This window comes from Nothoprocta perdicaria, unplaced genomic scaffold (genome assembly GCF_003342845.1).
Source record: "Nothoprocta perdicaria isolate Ctin4 unplaced genomic scaffold, notPer1 scaffold_226, whole genome shotgun sequence".
NCBI lineage: Eukaryota > Metazoa > Chordata > Aves > Tinamiformes > Tinamidae > Nothoprocta > Nothoprocta perdicaria.
Window position 1 is genome coordinate 384,691 of NW_020455445.1, and position 22,524 is coordinate 407,214.

Here is a 22,524-nt window from a genome sequence, read left to right on the forward strand (position 1 = left end):
GGAAGGAAGGAAGGAAGGAAGGAAGGAAGGAAGGAAGGAAGGAAGGAAGGAAGGAAGGAAGGAAGGAAGGAAGGAAGGAAGGAAGGAAGGAAGGATCTAGTACTTATGGATCTGCTAATATGATCCAGGCAGTCTGGGAGGAGTCAGAAAAAAAATTTGCAAGGAACTAAAGAGTGAAAATGGGAAATAGAATAAATTGCAGTGTGGAATTACCAAAGACAGATCATACTGCACAAAATGTTATGTCTCTTTTTGAAATAATAATTTTCTAGACATAATAGACAGTAGATCTCAACAAAGCACTTTCTATAGTAGCACATGTGAAACTATGAGCTAAGAGAATTAGGAGAAAATATGAGCTGATTTTTAACCATGACACAGGGATGTGATGAGCTGGGCTGGAAGGGGATGTATCAGGCTTCAGGGAGGTAATTAGTGCAGTTCTTCAAGGTCCTGCCAAAGAACAACTCACATAACATTTATTAGCAAACATAACAGAAATGTACCCTTGTGCTAATGTGATCCTCAGAAGACATGAGGGGCACAGCTGAGTCAGCAGTCTCTTCCAAGCTGCATTGGGCTCCTGTCCACCACGTACCCAATGGTTCACATCACAGAGCCGCCTCATGGCACACACGGGATTCCTTCCAGAAGAAAGGAAACAAAACCTGGGAGATGGGTTCCAGGGTGATGTGTAGAGGATTTGTTCCAAAATGTTAAAAAAGAARAAGTAACAAAAATATCTATGTATCTATAATATTTACAACAGATACCTGCTTAATCCTGGTACCGTTTTTTTCAAAAACAATTGCCTGTTGCAATGAAATCAAGTGCTGATAGAAGTTTCAAACTGATAAGAGAACTACGTTTCTTGGCAATTCAGGATTAAGCTGCAGTTCTTTGCAAAAACAATATTAGAAAAATGAAGGGCTTAGTAGGATTCAGAAATGGATTAGATGTTCTTACGAATGCTATTATAAATAATTACACTAGCCGGAATAAAAACTGACAACAGTGTCTTCCTTATGGAAAACTTACAGTGATTCTCCTTCTACAGTGATTCTGCCATTATCTGTCAAAATAAGAACCAAGACAAAATATTATATTGCCTTTGATATAACACAGTGGATTTTTATATTTCAATTTCAACTATTCTAAAATAAAAATCAAAATAACTGCCAGATTTCCATTGTTTACCAGATTTAAGATTGCAATTTTGTGAGTTGTCACTATTAAAATTTGAGCTGCACCGAATGCATAAATTGCTGCACTGAGGATAATTTGAAATACTGAGTCCTGAACTGCAACAACTCAACACTGCCATATATAGAACATTGATAAAAGAGTTAATAAATGGAATTAGAAGTTAAGCATGTGATAGGTACAATAACTGGAAATAATTTGATTCTGAGTTTAATTTAAATGTCTTAAATAAAGAGCACGATCTTGCCCTTGAACAGCTAAATTATACGAATTGCAACACTCCTGCTATATAAGTGACCATTTATACGGTTCAGCCTAATATCCCATTTAGTAGGTAAATTTACAGAAAAGGTAGTGCTGCGAAAATGAAGGCAGAGATTTCTGGAAAGTGTCAGAGAAAAACTTGTGGAAAGAAGTAACTTCACTGTGAAGTGTAAGATTAAAGCAGWCCAGAAACTCTACAAGCCAGGCACCTAGAAGGCCATCCAGAGAGAAAACTTTTGCTGGATGTTAAAACTATTTCCCAAAATTCACCCAGAAGAAACTAAGGACTAGTAATGCCATATTTTGAGGATGTAAGAAAAATCAGTTCTTAGAGAAAACAGAACCTTTGTTCTAATGTGATTTCTGCCTTCAATATGCTAAAGAGGTGAGATTAATGTTTAGACCTTTGGAAGATCTTTGTAGATCTTGTCTACAAGCTTTTCACACTCGAGTTTGAGTAGGAAATGTCCAAGGAAAATGCAGGGACACGACACTAGGTCTACATTTCCAGAGTGATCCCTAATATTATGGTTGGGGAGAAATTGTTTTCACGTTTAAATTTTATAATGTTACTTAAAATAGTTCTTAAATTGAATTTTAATTTTAAAATGAATTTTAAATTGAATTGATGAGCTTATCTTTTCCAGGAGATACAGGGAATGCCATTATCTGAATGAAATGCTCCATTTTTGATAATTTGGCAAGGTTTTCATAGTCGTATGAAAACCATAGAATTTCACTGTATTGGGCTATTCTTATTTTGCTCTGAGTCAGCTTTACCTTCGTCTCCCAAGTGAACAGTATTTGTTTTCCTAAAATGAGTACATTTTTCAATAYCACATATCTATGTTAAAATTAAAAACTCATGCTCTGCTGCACTTACAAAAGAACTATGTCTCTCAGATATGATAGTACTCAAAAAATAGCCTTTTAAGCTAAGATTTAATTTAGTTATTCAGCAAAGAAAAACTTACAWCATTCATTTCTCATTCCATTTTTCTTTTCCATTTTTGTAAGCATACTTACCGCCAAAACAGAAACAGGGTGGCAGGTTTCTGTGTATCAAGATCATTTCTGAATACATTTCATATTACATGCTAAAAAAATGATATTAGACATATGGTTATATCAACCTTATCAAAGTCACTGAAATCCATTAGTCATAACCAAATACCTCACTGTAAGCTATTGTGTTAAACACAATGTTAAACGTAAAAACATGATGTTATGATACCTAATTATGCTTTGATATGGAGGATTTCAGATTATAAGGAAAAACATGTCTTCCAAAAGATATATAGATATCCATTTTATTTTATTTCAAAAAATAGCAAATGTCTTAAGAACACAAACCAGAAAGTTAGTAAAAGCTTCATAGCAAAATATTTAGCCAACTCTGTTACAATATACAGGCTTGAGAGTCTAGCAAGAAACACTGCCCCAGCTCACTGAGGAGGTAACGCTCTTGACACACAAACATCACATAGTTGAAATGTGGAACTGAATATATTTAAAAAAAAAAAAAAAAAAACAGGGAGGGCATCTTTGCTCTTTCATGATCAACTGAAGTAAGAGTAATATTTTAACATGTTTGATTCTTTTTGGGAAAAGCTATTAAAATAATACCTGAGTATTGAGGTTAACTGACTATATCAAAGACAACAAATTAAGACCAATATCCTGGTATGGGAGCCATGCTCCCAGAAGTGATATTCTCCAGCACGGCTGTCATGGCAGCATCATGGCCTAAATGCCTTAATGAGATACAGGAAAAGTTTCTGATTTTCTTCAGGAACACCCTACAACTGCCAACTGCAAAGCTTGCTTTGCTGAGAAAAACATTCTGTTAAATGTCACTTCCTTGTATGAAGTCTTGTAATGTAAATTACCATAGCAAAGCCTGGTAAACCATCATGTTAATAAAGATGTGAAATATATAAGTCAAAATTTAGTCAAGGGGCTTTTATACTGTGTTAGCATAAATATTGAATCGTATGCTTTGTTTCATTATTTCAAACACAAGAGATCTAATTATGTAACTGCTGGCTATTGTAACGAGAGGCAGTATATTCATTTGCCATTATTAACTTCAGATTCGTGTCATAATATCGTTTTACTATTCACCAGCTTTCTAAAATCAGGATGACACTCATCAGATTTTAATTCAATCCATATTTCTGGATTTTAAAATTGCTGCCAATCAAAATGCTTTCGATGATAACTAATCACAGTAGAGTTTTCAGATTTCTTATCCATGACTATTTTATATATGATTTCCTGGAATTACAATATTAAATTATAATGAATATAGAAAGGTTATCATACAAAGCATACTTAATAATTCACAACACTTGTATTCAACTTGACCAATTACAATGAAGTCACAAAAACGGTTTTAATTATGCCTACCCTTTTCTAGCCACCCACTCAATATGTAAACAATTTCTCACGATGATGACGGCAAGTTGGTAGTTACCAAGATGTCTCATAGGTAAAAGACAACAGCTAGGATATGGGCCTGAATTTGACAATTCCTCCACGCGCTCCTGCTCATTTTCCATTCTAGACTGCAAGCACTAAATTCAGAATCTTGCAATCATTGAATAAACAGAAGTTACAGGTAAACAGAGCTTTTATTCTAATGCAGGCTTCTGGAATTAAGTTGATAAAAAGTAACATGCCTATACAGAACAAAAAGAATRGTGACTTGGAACCAGAATGGAATCAGTGGTACCAGAATCCTCTGAGCAATGATAACGTACAGTATTGCCACTGTAAGACAAAAATCTCTTGGCATTGTGAAGATGAAGATCTCTGTTCACACAAGCCAATTTTAATGTGCTGTCAAGCAATTAGTTAAAATCACTGAAAAGGAAATACTTGTCAAAATGTTTATTTTTAAAAAATACAGTATGACATTTTGTAAATTGTAATTTAAATACTAAAACCGTGTTTCAGAAGTTCCCCGCTTTAGGTTGTTACTCAAAAACTCATCATGTTCAAAACTCAAATTATTATGAGATCTTGATATCATAAGAAGCTTTTCCTTATTAGTAAAGTCTTTTTTTACTGCTGCTTGTGGCACAAGTAACCTGTCCATTGGGTCCTCCTTGTTTTCTAGTTTCATATATCCTTTACTGTTACTTCGATCCAGTCTGGGCCAGCTGGGATGTTTCCTTTGTTCGGCTTGGACAGTGAGTGTGGATGGACCTCTGTCCAGGTCCAGGGACTTCGAATGTGAAGACATAAGATGCAAAGATGTGTTGGACCCAAACTGTTTTCTGGCAGCCCCAGGGGACAAAAGCTTTCCTGTGCTTGGTCCAAGAGTCATAGAGGATTTGAACTGATCAGACGGAGTGTCAACAAATGAATTGTGCCGTGGTAGCAAGGTAGTCACCGGTCTGTAGGATTCATGGGTATCAGCTACGGGAATGGCTAGAGAATCCATTGACAGATTTCTAGACCGACTCCTGGTGATCTCCAAGTCCTCAGTTATGTTGTCTATGCTGGGTTCATCGATAACACAGTTATTCAGCTTAATTACTGGCAGTGTGAAAGCACTAATAGAAGATGATACGATAGATTTTGTTTCGCACTTTATAGAGGTAGTGCTTTTGTCATCTGAACTCTTGCTGGAGTGAGGGCAAAGTCCAAAGACCGAACCAGATTGCTCAGTCACCAGCGGTGGCAGAAGGCTAGCAGTGGTCCTATCTTCATTCAGGGCAACCTCCTCTTCATCAGCAGAACTATCCACTCTGCAGTTCCCCCTGAAGCCAGAGAAAGGCGCGACTGTGTTTGCAGCCAGCCGCGAGGCACACGGGCTCCCGCTGGGCCTGAGCTCCCCTTCCCCGGAGAAGCCACTGAAGGCGCCACTCAGCTGCCTTTGCTCCTTGACCCTCAGCGTGTGGATGTCTATTACYGTGGAGTAAATGTCTCTCATGTGTATGATTTTTGTTTCCTTGTCCCGGTTTTCGTGGAGAATGGCATTGGCACAAATGAAAATGAAGATTCCAATGCCCATAGTGAAAGGACCCAACATTTTCATCTTATCTGAGTGCACATGCTGTTCAAAGAAACGAAGTAAAATGCTTCCTTGGCTTCTTAGGGCCTGAGTTTCATTTATTGGTAGATTATCTTCAGATCCTAAAAGCTGCTCCTTTTGGGGCCAGTATCCAAGGATGGCCATTGCAATTCCCAAGAACGCAATAAGCACTCCCAAAACCAGGAAGAACCCTGATGGGGAATAAAGCCGGATTTTGCCTCTGACAATTACTACATCTGCTCTGGGCCGGCGCCTGACTGGCTTCTTCTCCTCAGAAGCTGGCGACGTGGCAAGATTTACATGTTGCTGAGATCTGGCAGAGTCTTGCCTTTTTAAGGCAGCCAGTCCTGTTATGACTCCTCCAGTTGCTATCATAGCTCTGTACTSTGCCCTGAAAAGAAAAAGAAAAGCAGAAATGCTTCTGAAAGCCTGTGTATGGTCATATGAATAAGACTTTGTTAATCTGTAGGTATTTCTTGATAAGTAAAATATTCACGAGTTTTAAAAAGCTACTACATTTTAACTGTTCACATATTGGCAGCTTTTATATAGCTTTTGAAAAAAAATGACCAGGAGTCTATGGCATTGTAAATATAAGCAATAAATTTTCCATAAATAATACACATATGAGCAGAAAGGCAWCAATCTTAGTGGCAGTATGTCAGGATGCAAATACTCAAAATCTGTTCTATCTAGCTTACCTCTAAACGCATCTGCAAGAAAGTCAACAACATGTTACTGTCTCATACAAGCTTTAGGTTATTAAAACATTTTAACTAGTAGCTAGTTAAACTACAAGGAAAAAAGATTTTTTTCCTTGTAGATTTCAGCATACATTAATGCATATTTATTCCATCATTTAAAATGGCTTTTATTAAGCCTACTCAGTTTAACTGAGTCCCAACTACTTGCCTTTTCTAATAAAACTGATCCTTTCTTTACACAAATCTAGATCCTTCTCCCTCACTTGCTTTCTCACAGACTATAAAACAAGACAAAGCCCGTGTTGGGTGAATAAAGTGAGAGGCAGAAAAGCAGAGGCAAACTGGTGACTGCCTGCAAATTACAGGCAGCAATTTACATTAGTTATCTTGAAATATTTGTCTTGAAAAATTTCTAACAGTGCACATATGCAAAAAAGGATGAGCTATCTTATGGTCTGAGAAACAAACTGGCAGCCTGTGCATTTAGGCACTATCATAAATTCCCACTGATGCAAGRACCACGTGACATATCTAAGAGCAGAACAGGTCAAAGCTGCCAGTTGTGAACTTCACTATGAAATTAATAGAGAGACTGAGACGTGGCCAAGCTGAAGTATCAATCCAGAAAAAAAAAATGTGTCCACTGTTCATTACTATCTGTTAAGCAGCAATTCAWATAATAGGCAGAAAGACAGGCAACCCGAATTCCCTCCTTGCATCATTCTAATTAAAGGGCAATAAGTTTCCCCTTTCTCCGTGAGAAACCTTTTTGAGAAACAGGAAAGACCTGAGTAAAGACCTCAGATATTGATGTTGGCATTATTTTCTGAATTTCTGAAAGGAAAATTCATCTGATTATTCCAAAACATTTAAAATTTCAGGTGTAGTTTTGGGTTCTCTGTTCCTAACCCCCTTGGTATTTCTCAGGTTTTGTAATCAATTTTCCTTTTCCTGCTGTCTGGGGAATTTCAATAGCCCAAGACAACTTTTTTTTTTAAAAAAAAAAAAGCAAAGCTTAAAAATGTGCCAATGTGACTTTGCTATTTTTCAAAAATGAAAACAAAACTTTCTTCCATCTGTGTGCTTAAGGGCTTCTGCAAAACAAACAATCATTCTTCTGTAAAACAATGTTTTGAATCCACAGGCAGAAATAAATAGGACTCACCCATTACAGAATCTGTTCTATCTTTTTATGATTCAATTAAGAGTAATTAATCTTCTCTATGAAATAAATTAATAGAATTATAGCATCAGTTTAATTAAATGAATAGATTACTACCCGTATAATCTAGTTTGTTCCATTATTGTTTTGCAGACTCCAGATTTTTTGTGGGATAAGAAGTTTCCCTCTTTCTGTGGTATTTTACGGGCCGACATAAACCCTCCCACCCAACAAACTGCACTGAACATCAGGTACTGAACTCGAGCTCTACCTTATCCCAGCTACCCGGGCTGCACCAGCTGATGCAAAGGACAAGCACAGGGAACTCACAGACACATGCTAATTACTTTAATTACTTTAAACATTCCTCTAGTATGAATTCCTCTCTCACTCTGACAGTACAGACAAAAAAAAAAAAAAATTACATTTAATTTTGAATAATGTTTCTAGAGCAAATTCTTCTCATYTGCAGACTTCACAAAGACTGCTGGAGAAAAACATCTCAGTTTCATTATTCTCCAGTAAATTTAAGAATGGAGAAACTTGAGATTTCTTAAAGTGGACGTGGGAGAGACAGTGCACTTAAGCCACCTGGCTCTGTTCCCCCTGGAATTTCAAGCAAACAACAGATAGTTTCCCTACGCCATTTTTCGCCTACCCACTTCACCTGTATCAGAACTTAGACCTAGGTGACAGAATCTGGCTGCAACAACATGTAGGTGTATCTTTTTATACATAGAAAGGTGTCTCTCTTGCATTTGTGGAGGTCACATCAACCTTATTCCATCTTCTTTCCCTTTTACATCTAAGAAAATCAATGGCATTCACACAGACTTACATGTAGATGATGATTTCATACAAGCAACTTTTCACAAACTAATTACAGTGAAATGCATTTTAAGATGGGGAACTTCTTTCCACAAAATATTGTATGTAGAATAAAGGGATATTGCAGATATACCTGAATTATTTTGCAAATCTGTTTAGTTTCACCATTCAACAGCCATAACGACTGATTCTAAGCATTGAGCCTAATGTAACRATTGCCTATAGCCTAAATTCAGACATCTGAACAACAAATGTTGGAAGCTTTTGACTTGGAAGGTAATGTTATTTTAAGAGCTCAGGCACTATTCTTTTTAGTTGCACTGTGAATGACACCAACTTGCTGTAAAATGAATCAAATAACGGTAAAATGCATGTGGAACACAGGAAAAAAAAAAGCATGGGCTGGTAATTCATTTTACAAAACATAATTATCTTGCTGATACAAAGACACCATAGTTGTAAAGCTTCTTTTAAAGAACAAACAGTGAATRGCTTTTTTAAAGCTCGTGACTCCCTAACCTCAGCTTCTCTATTTGTTTCATCTTCAACAAGAACATCAGTTCCAAAAGCTGAGGCAGTTTGTGATTTTAGTCTTGAAAAGAGGCAGTGGCCCAGATTTACATCCGCCTTAGCAAAGCTTCGTGTCGGGCTGCTCATACAAAGCAGCCCTGACACCAGCGCTCTCAGCCACGCCGAGATCACCAAGAAAAGCCTGTCCAGGGAGATCCAGGGAAGCGGCTCCTACCCGCCCACTCTCTTGATCCCTCTCATTGCTGGCACAGAGAATGAGGCAGGCTCCTGATGCTTTAATTCTAACTTCTAACTTTTTAAAATCTAACTTTTTAAATTCTAACTTTTATAATTCTAACTTTTTAAACTGTAACTTTTTAAATTCTAACTTCTTGCAATCTGGCTTGAGCAGAGGGGCTGGACTAGATGATCTCTAGAGGTCCCTTCCAATCTCAACCATTCTGGGATTCTGATTCTTTAACGGCCTCAGCAAGTCATACCTTACCTTTAATTCAGGCAGCAGAGCCTTGTACAGCTGGAGGACTTTTTAGGAGTAGCAATACAAAAAAAAAAGGGAAGGAGCAGGTTGTTCCGTGTCCCTCAATACTGAGACAGAAAGGACCCACTGGCAGGCACTGCTACACCGGCCCCTTAGTGCCGCAGGAGCCTCAGCAGGGCCTGCTAAGGACAGCATGGCACGAAGAAAAGAAGCCCGGGGAAAGCGAAGAAAAGGAGCCCGGGGAAAGCATTTAGATGAGAGGCAAAATATGTAGAGGCAGGGGGTCATGAGAGGCGTAGATGGTGCCTGACTAAGAGGATAATACTGGAGTCAGCAGAAAAAAGTCATGGAAGAAAGAGTGAGGAGCTCAGATGTAAAAGAGAAGTATCAGTGTGGGATCTGGAGTGAAACCCGCTTCTTTCTTGCRTTGCGCTGCCCACTCAAGTGAAGGCTGCCAGGGAGAGGGGATGGGAAGCTCCTTTGCCACTTTTCCATATGGGCAAATGTTTCTCCAATGTTCAAGCAAAAGCTGTCATGTTAAGAGAGAAGGTAAAAGCAGCTTTCAGAAAGTTTGTTGTGAGGAACTGCTTTATGTGCTATTACCCAGAAAGAAACGAAGTGTTTTCCTCACCAAGCCAGGAGGTCAAATCCCTGGTATGTCAGCAAGGGAACCAAGGCATTAGAGTCACTTGGTGCCACAAAGGGAACGCAGAGCTAAACTATCACAGACAAACTGTGTAATTTAGCCCAKGTGGAGCATTACCACTCTTTCCATATTTTCCACATTTACATCAGTATATCCGGTTACCATTGGCAATCAGACATAAATATGGTGTATTTACAGTACTAACATTATCCATATCTGACTTTGATAACATAGTGAGAGAACTGGCAACTCAAAAAGGCAAACAAATCAATATTAAGCTATATTTAACAGAATACATCTATATTTTGCTGCTGAGTGATGTATAATCTGTATCTATGTGTTATCTATGCATAGAGGCTGCCTTTTCATGCAATTTAGTTTTTCTCGAAGGCAAAAATTTGCTCTTTTAGTCCATTTTTTAAGCCTCCAGGGATTAAACTTTCTGGAAGAGGAAACACAGCAAAGGCAAAAGAGAGGATAATTCCACAAGAAGCAGAAAAATGATTCCTACGTTATGATTGACTACGTTATCATACCTCTCTCTCCTCATATTTATTCGTCAAAAAATGAGCTGACCAAACAAATCAGAAAGGAAAGGAACCAAGAGGCATCCTTTTATTCATGTTTATGGGTAATTTGAGAGTTCTTTAATTGACAATAGGTGAGATGAAAGTGCATGAAATGCAGTACTAAAAATCTTCATAACCTCAGCTGAGATTTTAAAGTTACATTAGCAAAAAACAAGGAGAGAAAATTGCATGCTTTTTCAAAACATTAAAGCTTTGATATTTCCAGCTGAAACAAACCCTTTGGGTTCAAATTCCCTTTAATGTTACCTCTTTTAGGCTGKGAAAGGATAAGCTTAGGGACTAATCATGTTCCCTTAACTTCCCAGTTGCTAGTCAGATTATGGAAGTAGGCCAGATGAGGCAGCCAGTTTCACAGCACAGAGAGGACACGTCAGGCAGCGCCCGGGTCGTGCAGTGCAGGAGCACCAGGGTTTCTGGGGAGAGCAGCAGCAGAAGGGCCGTAGCAGAGATTAAGAACTGAGCTTTCCTGGATTCTGGTGCATCATGCAGCTGTATTAAATGGTCTGTAGTTGCTCCGCAGTAGCACTGCTGTGCTCTGCAGTGCTATGGGCTGTGCTAGGTAAATGGGCTACTACAAAGTAGCATGAACAATAAAAACTTTGYACTCATAAGTAGAAAATGAAAGCTTGGTATTAAGGACACATAAAAAAAAAAAAAACTTTTAGGAAATCTATGGTCTGACTGTAATGCATAAATCTAAAAAAGTCTAAGCATCTTGGTTTGGCAGAGGTTTTCACATYTCCAAGTCAGGCCACAAGGGCTTTTTGCTCCACAATAGGAAGCTAAATATTGAAACATAAACTAAGAAGAGAAAATGAATTTTTAAGGAAAAAGGCAGGCTTTTATGACAGTTATATAAGCCAACAGCTGTCATTTTGGTAGATATTTCCATAGCTGTCCTGCACATTGGCTTGGAGCATATGCAAAGAAGTGTCGCTACTACGGGCAAGGAGACACCGATCTCTTTCATGAAAGTGAATTCAGCTCAACTTTTGGAAGTGGTAAGTAGCTTTTTGGAGGAGCTTTTGAAGTTTTACTATAAGCAGGGACACCTAGCTGGCAAAAACAGTATCAAGCGATTATTTTTATTTATTTGCTATACTCGAACATATCAAATTTTTAGGATCAYATTTACCATATTTATTTAGCAAGCCTGGGCCATGGTACCTCTTGTTCTGACCCGTATGACTGTTGATCTCCTTGCATTAAAGCAGGACTCTCACAGCTCGGGAAGTTCAAGTATGATGGAGAATAAACCTCCTTCCTAATCTACCCTTCCCCAAACTGTTATTCTGAGAGTATGCAGAATGACTCCATASATAGGCTACCAAATTGCTCCAGATCACAACAATTAGAGTTAAAAAAACTCTAATCCTCCACTATGATAAAGAACTAAAGAAAAAGCCTGGTATACTCACCAGCCTTATAAAATTACACCTTACTATTGTTGTGTGAATCTCTTTAGGAAGAGTAAGGCTTAATCCAAGGAAGAATAGGATTTAGCATCACTGTCTAAACTTTCACAGCTGAGCAGTTTGTATCCACAGAAATGCAAGCTTCTCCTTCCTACACTTCCAGAAGTAAGCTTGTAGAGTGTCCTTAGGTATTTCAAAATTAATTTTGGAATATATTTTCCATAATAGCTGCCTCAGCAAGTCAGAGCTCTGGTTCACTTATGTAAAGTAGCTATAAGATCATAAGATCACTGGATAATTCAGGCTGGAAGGGGCCTCAGAATTTCTCTGGTCTAACCTCTTGCTCCAAGCCGGATCAGTCCTACAGGCAGACCAGCTTCCTTAGGACTAGAAAACCTAAGGATGGAGCCAGCATAACCTCACCAGGTAACTTGCTCCTCTAACTGTCCATGCTCATGGAGAGGAAGTTTCTTACACCCAGTCGGAATCTCTTTCATCACAACTTCTGTCTGTTGTCTCTTGCCCTAAAGCTGTGCCATATGGTGAAGAGCATGGCTCCAAATTCATGATGACCTCCTCACAGGTCCTGGAGGCYGCTGTTAGGGCTTTCCGAGCCACCTCTTCTCCAGGCTGAACTAGCTGTAGTCCCTGGGCCTCTCCTCATACGGCAAATGCTCCAGCCTCCAACCACCTCCACAGAACCACCACCTTCCTGCCTGCCAATGTCTTTCTCAAGGAGGACCAGAGTGGAAAGTGAGCCACAAGAGACTCGATCTAACCACGTTACCAATGTGAAATTCTGTTCTGAAACCACTTGCAATTTTATTTGGTTCTAAAATAGCTTCAAACTGTGAACCAATAACTATGAAATTTGAATTAAAAATTAAAAACTCATGAGCACTGATATCATAAGTTAAGCCTGTTACCAACATCTGCGGAATGACATGATTTCATTCTTTCAAACATGCCAACCCCAAGTCCCTTTTGAAAGCTTTCATCGCTTCAAGTATTTGCCATTCATATCAATTACTTCAGCTAGTGTGCTGGGGTCCAAAGCAAAGCCACTCAGTACTGCATAAAGATGAGTGTCTGGGCTGCTTACCCTCTCTGCTATTATTTCTTCTTCAGCCTGATTCTTCCAGTCAGATATTGTAATTCTGTGAAAAACCAGCAACTTAAAATATCAGCAGCATTACCCAGAGCTTGTTAGCCCCTCACAAAAGCACAGAGCACACATCAAAGAGTGAAGAAAGCAACCCGAGTTTCTGTGCTTTGCTTTCAACACACTGCTCCACCACTTGGCCTACATTTGTTCTACAAACTTGTGACTGGCCCACTTGTACTCACTTTTGAATTTGTGCCTCCTTCAACCACATCTGTTGATATGCTCCAGTAAATTAGGTACTTGTCTACTGGAGTTCCTGAATTTTACCAATGCAAAAAATAAGGTAATAGGAGATTGGCATCCAGTCTTACACCTCAAATAACTTCTCTGTCACAATCCAATGAACCGAACATGTTCTTTTCAGCCACCACAAAACACCTGTCTCACATATGACCAGCACAAACCCTTCTGCCTCACCATCTTTGCATCTGATTTCTAAAATATGTAGTTATTCTGCTCCATGTAGCCCTATCAGCTTAGCTTATGTCCTAGACGAGACAATAAAAAAAGCATGAGTTCTCAGGCATGGTATATATATCCWCATGTACACTGAGAACGTATTAATTTCAGTATAAAATTTTCTCTTCTTATGCACTGATGTGTCAATTTATGTACCAAAATATATTATAGAACTTGGAAAAAAACAGCCAAAGGGACCTAAATAAAGATGGAGAAAACAAAAAGAAGTTTTATAAAATTTCAAGAAAAGAAAGAGACTAACTTTTGAAAGAAACTAATGAAGTTCATGGATTGTTTTCTTGCTAGAAGACAATGGAATACGCACACAGAAAAATAAACCTGGATATAGTTATGTATTATATTTGCTTACATTTTCCATTCTGAGTTCTTCTATTAAATAACAGCTAACTTTTTTTTTTTTATCCTAATTTGAGTGATGTGATAGCTGTCCTTTATGACTAAAGTGAAAAAATCTTTTTCTAAGCTATTTTAGCTCTTTAGTTTGCATAAGGCCATTTTCTAGTGAAAAAGAGCACTGGAACCTGACAATAGACACTGGATATTTAGCCAAATATTCAAAATTATTTTAGACAACATTGTCCATTCACATCATTGGAGTATCAAAAGAGATTCCTTATTTAGGTTTATGGACAAAACAGGCCATTTATGTCTTACAATATAACTGCAGTGTCTGGAAGAACACTGCATTGAAAGAGCTCTGTATTGAAAATAACGTAATTTAAAATATGTAGAAGAAGGATATGGTTGTGCTTTTTTTTTTTTTTTTTTTATTTTAGACATTACAAAGAATATGGGGAGGAAATTTCAGGTGTAAGAAAATGACAGCTGCCAGTTTGCCCAGAAATCCTATCCTAGAACTAAAATACAAAATGCACAAAATTAATAGGAATCTAGAGCCAAGCTTACACAATACAGAGCTGAGTGCAGATCAGGTATCATCCACAAGTCACAAAATGAATGTCATAAAGGACTTGATGTTTCTAAAAGGCAGTGTGCATGAAAGCAGAACAACGGAATAAAAGGTTTGCTCTCTGCTGTCCATTGCAAAAGAAAGGCCTGACTAAACACCGCGGGGCTCAGTATGCCAGAAGATGGATAAAATCAGTTTCTTCTCAAAAAGCAAATATGAAATATGATCCAAAACAGTCATTTACAAGCACTAGAACCAGCACTTGCTTTTTCTTCAGTAAAATCCCAAGTAACTTCTGAGCAAAGCAGTAGCAGCACTTGGTGTGGAGGCAGTTTAAGCACAGACAGCAGGGCAATGCTCTGGCTACCGCTTATGCTCGCGCTACCTAGCTCATCTAGCCACCTGCCTGCTTGAGAGGGTCCCAAGCAAGTTCTCCAGCTTGGACACACACTTGACGTAGGCAGGGTCCAGCTGTCACCACAGAAAACAAGTGTCTACACTATGTGTGATTAGTCATAGCATGCTCTAGCAAGTACTATTTCCCCGTGTGTAACAATTCAATGATCAAGTAATATTAGGAACAGAGTGACTTAGATACTATAAGAAAGCTCAAATAAGTTACATATTAGATATGAAATCAAAGCTATTTGCTCCCAAACAAGGTGCCCCACATAGCATAGCTTGCTTTCTGACCTAGAAAGCACTTACTCTGTAAGAAATACGTCTTCCAGACTGCAGGGGCTCCCCTTCTGCATTTACCACTGCAGACCTAGGGCCAAGTTTTAATTTACACCCAGCCAACAGGGCAGCCCAACTCTGAAGGGCACTTAAGCACTTGCACACCGACTTGGCGGTCTCAGTAGACACCACAGGGAAAGAAGAAAGACATTAAGTGCCTGTCTTGGCAGACCTTAAGCATCTAGGACCCAAAATATGCCCGTGTAAAACCTCCACTGTCATTTGACTCTGAAATTGTGGTTTGAAATTAGTGGCCAAAACACCTGCCCCAAGTAGCCCAGCCTGGCCCCTCAGTCAGCGGGGGTGTTTCTTCAAGGAACAGTCATTACAAAAGTAGAGACGTTTTAGGGGGTTGTTTGTTCTATTAACACTGACGATCTTTGTAGCTAGTTAATCTGTTCTGCCAAGAAGCAAAACGTTAGCTCCCTTTTAAGGTTTCTGCTGCCCCAATCAGCAACATCAGAGCATCTGTGCTTTCTCATTTAAAGGCAGTTCCAGCATCTCTTCACTAACTTTCAGTGATTCAGTGGTGCAGATGGACTCTCAGATAAATTATATAATTATTTTCACCCACAGGGGAAAGCACACGTCATCTAACTGGGCACAACATTTCAGTTACTCTCTACTCTATTTAGGTTACTCAGTTGAACCAGGATATGTGGGAGTTACTATTAGGAATATTACTAGGATAACAGAATGAAAAACCTCTTGAGCCTCAGGAATCCCACAGAAAAGGGAACTGGTTAGCGAAGGTATTCCCAGTATGTCAGCAGTAGTTTCAAATGTGAGATACAGGAATCACCTCAAAGCACTGTTCCATAGATAACGGAAAACAGAGTTCACAAAATACTCCATTAGCAAAAGTAGGCAATTTTTCCGTCCACTGATAGATGCCACCAAAATAAATCACTGAAATTTACAGTACAACTCCAGCACATTTCAGTAGCACACGGCAGTGAACGAGCTGGACATCCACATGGGGGCATCCTGAGAACTTACAAGGCTTCCCACTGCTGCCTTTGACAGGTAATCACAAGTTACAAGGTACACGGCAAGGAAGCAGTTTCAAGTTGGGAAAAACAACAAATACATGTATAAAAATATGAAAATGTCAAAAACAAAGCTTAAATTCATTTCTGGTGTGTAAATTACTCCTCATAAACAATTTCTTCTGTACCCTTAACCGTCCCCATAACCATTTATGTTGAAGTGACATTTAATGATTACTCTGTTTGTGCTGTAAYGCCCCAAACTAGCAGTACTGCAAAGTCCAAGAATCTACAGAGAGCCAAGAAACTTATCAATAATGCAATGCTCAGAGACTGGCACGCTGAAACACTGTGGATTACATTTACTCAAACATTACATTTACAGAATTGTATCTGCAGCTTTAGTRGCAGATTTTACTTACACAAATACATTATGTGTGTAGCATTTCTTTTTCTWTTACTCTGAACAACCCAAGCTAAGCTTGCATAGAAGGGGGAGGGAAAGCTACTGGCTGAAGTGGTTTACAAGTCAGCAAAGTCTCTCCCAAAACATTTAGCATCTTTCTGCTTCAGGTGTTTGAGGAAAGTATCAGCGGCAGCAGAGATCTGCAGTGTGGAGCACCTGAAGGCAAGGGAGGCCAGGAAAGTGTCCTGGGCTTTTGTCTACATGATGGAGCTCCCTTCCTGCCAAAACCCAGCAATTCCTGGTGAGTATATAAAGTCAGYGAAACAGAGCAGTTTCCCTTGCACCTCCTTACTTCTACCTGCTTCCAGAGTACTCCTTTTTTTCCTTGCATGAAGACTTCGCATTTATCACACAACATCCTCTCATAAGGTCCTGGAAGGTCTGGCTCCCTCGCCTCAGACACCTACACTCCATCCTCTCGGCATAGATTTCAAATACACACAGCTTTGCCCTGAGATGAAGGCCACCGAAATATGACCAAGCTACTATTTCTTCTTTTGCACCTGTGAACCTGCACGTGCCTCTCCTGCTCTTTGTAGGAAAAGAGCTTCATCCAGTTACTCCAGTCATGTCCGTGACACATGGGTTCCATAATGGAGAGCTAGTGGAAGAGGAGGCTGGCAGGTCTGAGAAAAATGAGAATATTCCTCCTACCTGAGGAGCAACAAATGGTTCTGCTGGCAGAAACTGACGTCCTAGTCACAGATCTATTAACAGATGTGTCATGGCTAGTGTGTTACCTTATCTAGTGGGTGGCTCAATGTTAACGCTCTCCCTTCTCGCAGTCTCCACACCTGTGCTTCAACATACTCGTGCTGCTCTGTGTCATTTAAAACGAGATCCCAGTTGGCCAAAACCACTGGAACAGATGTCAACGCTGATTGATATTAGATAATATTTTAAACAGAGGATGTCCAATTTTATTACCATGTATTTATTATACGTTGCAATTTATTCACAAATTACTTGCAAAATCATATATGTGTTTTTTAGAACTTTGAGATCTTCATTTAAAGTGCTATTGCTACAACACCTTATGATGTTAATATTTTACCTTTCTTAGACTGGTTCTGGTCACTGTTAATTGCAAAGATATGTCAGTTTTGTTTTAATGGAAATCCTCCTGACTTTACAAAGCCAGTAAAACATTTAGAATAAAACAATTTATATAYGCATAATTGAAGTTATTTTTTTATTTAAAACTTTTGTTTGATCTGTGATGTAAACATGGATAATATAAATAACTAAGAGATAGTTTGTGTTAGGAGTTAAAAGTCAAGAAAAGAGAAAATGCACAGCTATTTTTTCCAGTTAATATAAAATTTATTTAGGTCTTATTGCTTTAGTATCTTTACAGCCCATCACAGAGCAAATGCTGGTATCAGTCAGTTTATGTTTAAATCTTTAACCCAATTTCTAGATATATTGCTGATGAGAAAGCAAGGGTCAGTAAGACTCTCTCAACAGACTACTGAGCAGCAAGAGATACATCATGGCTTGACTGCTAGAAAATTGCCTACTATGTGTAAGAAAAGCAAGAAGAAGTAATAGGAAAAGGGACATAAATTGCAAGGTAGTTATAGCTACATGTAGCTATAGCTTGAGCAGCAAGAAGATTCCAGCGGTCCCCCTTTCACTTCAAAGTGCAAGTAAAAGAGGAAAAGACAATGTCACCAGTTAAATATTTTTAATAGAATGCTAGCAATGTTTTACTACATTAAATATATTTATTCAAAAAGCTGAAACAAAACCTGAAAACAATAACTAATATCCATGTACAGTTGAGGGCATTTATTAGAACTGATAAAAAATTTAGAACGTTATTTAACAAATATCTATTATGATCCTACTTGCCTCGCACTTGTATTCATACCAGTCAATGCCCATTCCACTCTGACCGCCTGTACCAATATAAGGATAAAATAAGAGGCAATAGATAAATGTAAGAGGTATTATTACAGAACGGTTGAGATCACCAGGATTACTCTAACAACTAGCACATATCTGAAGTATAACCATTCCTGAAGGGTTGCAAGGTACTGTTGTAACCCCGGCCGATTCTGAAGACTGATACCAAGTCTGCTCATTCATATCCTTGCAGAAGCCTTGAGAGATTTCATTCTGCAGAAGAGGTGCTTGATGGAAAATCATGAGCAAAGTCAATGGGCTGGGTATTCAGATTACTATTTATATATATGTGAGTCTATTAAAGGACTAAAATGTAATGAAAATAGTGCTTCTTTAAGGGAGTGAAAGGTACTGCAGTAAAAACACCCAGCCATAGAGATCCAGATGTACAAGATATCAGAAATGCAGCCAAGAATTAGCAGAGCAAATATTACAAGGAGAAAGCTTTATGTAGCATGAAGGGATTTTGGCGTCTGAAACGGTGACTGATAAAGCTGCAAACATTAAGGACCACCCAGCGTGAATAAAGAGGCTGGAGAGCATCCAGAGAGATGAACCAGGTCAGACGACTATGTGCAAATAGCCTGGAATATCAGAGATTGAATGCAATTTAGCCAATGCTAGGACCAAAAAAATGAAGATAACAAATGAGAACAGGGCAGGAGGCAAAGGAATATCAAATGAGAATGGCACATGAGAATGAAACCAAAAAGGTGGTAAAAGATGCATCTCATCATGAGAACTCTTGGATTTCCAGAAAACGTGTAGGGTCTGTGGGAGTTAACTAGTCAGAGACACTTGCAGCTGCTGGCAGCTTTGGGAGCTGAATGTATCCTCCTGTGTCAACTGGAAGATAACATTTTACAGAAAAAAAGCGCCTCCTTTTCCTTTCACATCACATTTCCTTTCTGTGAAGGGAAAACAACCATCTGTCCAGAGGCTGGCATGACCTCTTTGCATTTCTTCCTCAGTTTTCATTAACCTGGAGCATCACTAAGGCACCAACAAGAAAAGAACAATATAGAGCTTRCTACACTTCTCACAGAAGCCACAGAGTGCTCTGTAATGATTCAATATAAACAGAAATCAGTGAAAGAAATACACAGCACTGAACTGTCTGTGTGAGCTGATTCCCTCAAAAAAGAGACCGAGCTACCCTAGCATATGCATGCTGCTTCTCCTGCTCTTTCTTGGTATCAAATGCTGTGGATAAACACCAGGCAGATCCAAACTGAGAGTGTTCCAAGTTCCAGCCAACTCTGATGCTTTTGCCTTTCAAATAGTTGTGAATTTGAGAACATGTTTGCCATGGGTTTTTCGCAATTTTTCGCAGTTGAGTTGCTGAGTGGGTGAAAGAATGGGTCAGAATAAAGGACRTGCTGCTATAGCCCTTGAAAGCTAAATTTGGAACAGAAAGATCCAAAGATAAGATAYCACATACCAGAAATACAGTTGCAGTGCTATCAGAAAATACATACTTTTGTTGCTGTGGTAAGTCCTTATTTGTTATCATGCTTTATTGGGTACCTTACAAGTCTTCAGTCACTTGCAGATGAGTATCATCTCCAGCACAGCAGATCAACTTAAAGCTGTGTATAGAAATTCCATTTGGACAGGCCTTCTCCAGAAAGYTCCACCTCACACTTTACCATGTCATGAGAAGATACAGCAGAGCTCTCTTAACTGCTTGCTGGTAACAGCCTTTTTGCCCCTTACGCAGGAAAAGCCTTTCATGCAGCCAGGGAAACCTGTGTCCATCCCGAACCTGCTGCTCTCTGAAGGGAAGCGCTGCCGCTCGGTGCCTCTGCCACGGCTGTGGCACCTGAGTGACTGACATTTCTCTGCTTTATTTAAGCTGACAAGGGTCAGCAAACTGATGCTCGACTGTGCTGTCTTTTCAGTTATTCGCAATACAGTTAATCCATATATAGACCCCCAAATTAAGCCAGAAGCCCCCACACTTGACAAGAAAAACATCATCCATTTTAGAGGAAGTATCTTTGTGTATTCCTGAGATAATGGAGGTCAATCAGAATCTAGGATTCTGCAACAGGACCAGCGAGTCAGCTTACTTTGGGACAAGTGAAACAGATTCCTAAATAATCCTTAAATTTGCCCAGAAGGAATTACTACTTCTCCTATATTGTACCAAACAAGACCCCCCCGCATACAGAACCTTCTTCACAGGTTGGAAAGGTTAAGGTTGGTTAAGSTTGGAAAGGACCTTCTTGACAAGAAATTCCTATTTATACTAAAATCATTATAGAAACATCAGGAAGGAGAAAGTCTTCATGACACYGTGATCAACTGATGCCTTCAATATCCCACTGTGTGACCCTACTCTTAGAGGATCAGCATATAGGAGGAGTTTCAAATTTTCTATCTGAAGAATAATATAAATCAGGTAATTCTCAGAGCTGGACCATGACATCACCTAAAGCTTTCAGAACTGCTGGGACACTCAAGCCTCAAGTGCAGAGACAAAATCACAGAATGGCTGAGGTTGGAAGGGACCTCTAGAGATCATCTAATCCAACCCCCTGCTCCAGCAGGGACACCCAGAGCACGGGGCACAGGGYGGCAYCCAGGCAGGTTTGGAAGATYTCCAGGGAAGGAGACTCCACAGCCTCCCTGGGCAGCCTGTGCCAGGGCTCTGTCACCAGACCTGGAGGAGCTGGACAGCAGAGGTGGCCACAAGCACAGGCACCTTTCTCTGCCTTTGCGATTCACAATCCTTGCGCCATGCAGCACCCTACCCCTTGCCCATCTACTCTCCTGCTCCTGCACTCATGAACAGGCCCAGTAGCACCATCCTCAGTGAGCATCATAGGGTCTTAATTGCACTATACCACTCTGCAGCACTTGTTCTGAAAAGGCTTTACTGAAGAGCATTCATCAATGTGCAATACAGTGCAATGCAGCCARCAGAATATTTCTATGAAACCTTCAATTTTCTAGCACTTCCTGATTATCATCTGATTTGAGCTGTGTGACCCAGCTGAGCATTAACATTGATTTTTGAATTTAATTACAGACACTCTGGTTTGGAGAGCTGTGACATGCTGAAATTCAATTGAATTGGGCTTGCTCTGCCCTCCTAATGCTGATTAATCCAACCCTGTTCTGATTTTCTGCAGCGCAGGCTACATTTATCCCTCTCCATTCCTTCATACCGAATGCTGAACTCCATCTGCATCCCTGATTCAGCACCGCTTAACCATATGCCCCACATCAGCTTCTTGAACTTCTTTGAATCAGTACAGAAACCTATTGCTTCAARAGAGACACAGACAATCAGAACAAGAATAAACACTAGAAACTCAGCATATGTACTGGGGAGGGATTTACAGAACTAGATCTTTATAGGCTGTAGCAGGAATATGTTATTTAGAACAACTTTATTCATCTAAGTTTTTAGCTCTATCCTTTCCCCTTTAATAGCACACCTGGTGCTATTAAAGCTCTTTTTTTAAGAACCTTTATTTCACAGATAATGCAACAGGTTACATCCACGCAGTGCCAGCTTTGAGGGTTGATGTTAGCTGTGGACTAACTTACTCCTCTGGCTAGGAGAAGGGATCAGCTGTTTCAAGATAAAACCTCCTGATTCATGTTTCTCACCCATAAAATCACAGACGCCAATACAGTGAAAGCTGCTCTTAGCCAATAAGACAATAAAGTCATGTTCCAGGATGTCCGGAATACAGCTATAAAAATTATGTCATCAGGACATTAACATCAATAGAACTCAAATACTTTAAAAGTTCAATATCAATTTCCCCTACTTGGAATAATTGATTCATAAAATGAGCTYAGGGCAAAATTTTAAAGAGTGATTCAGCACCTTTCTCAGAATTTTCCTGGAACCTTCATTCAAAATCAGACGTGAGCTCCCACGTCACTTCAAAGCTTTTGACACTCTTACCCGTAGGCCCTGAACTCGCAATTGAACAAAGCCTTAGCTTCAAGCACTTAAGCGTTAGAGCTCCCCAATTTCCAGCCAGT

The 22,524-nt window shown here is 39.3% G+C and overlaps 1 protein-coding gene across 1 annotated transcript; it reads right to left on the minus strand.

Annotated features, from left to right (window-relative positions):
• Positions 1-3,462: 3,462 nt before the first annotated feature.
• Positions 3,463-5,919, minus strand: TMEM200A (transmembrane protein 200A). The gene has a single exon (XM_026039264.1). The coding sequence runs from the start codon at positions 5,882-5,884 to the stop codon at positions 4,409-4,411; it is 1,476 nt and encodes a 491-aa protein (XP_025895049.1). The 5' UTR covers positions 5,885-5,919; the 3' UTR covers positions 3,463-4,408.
• Positions 5,920-22,524: the final 16,605 nt, after the last annotated feature.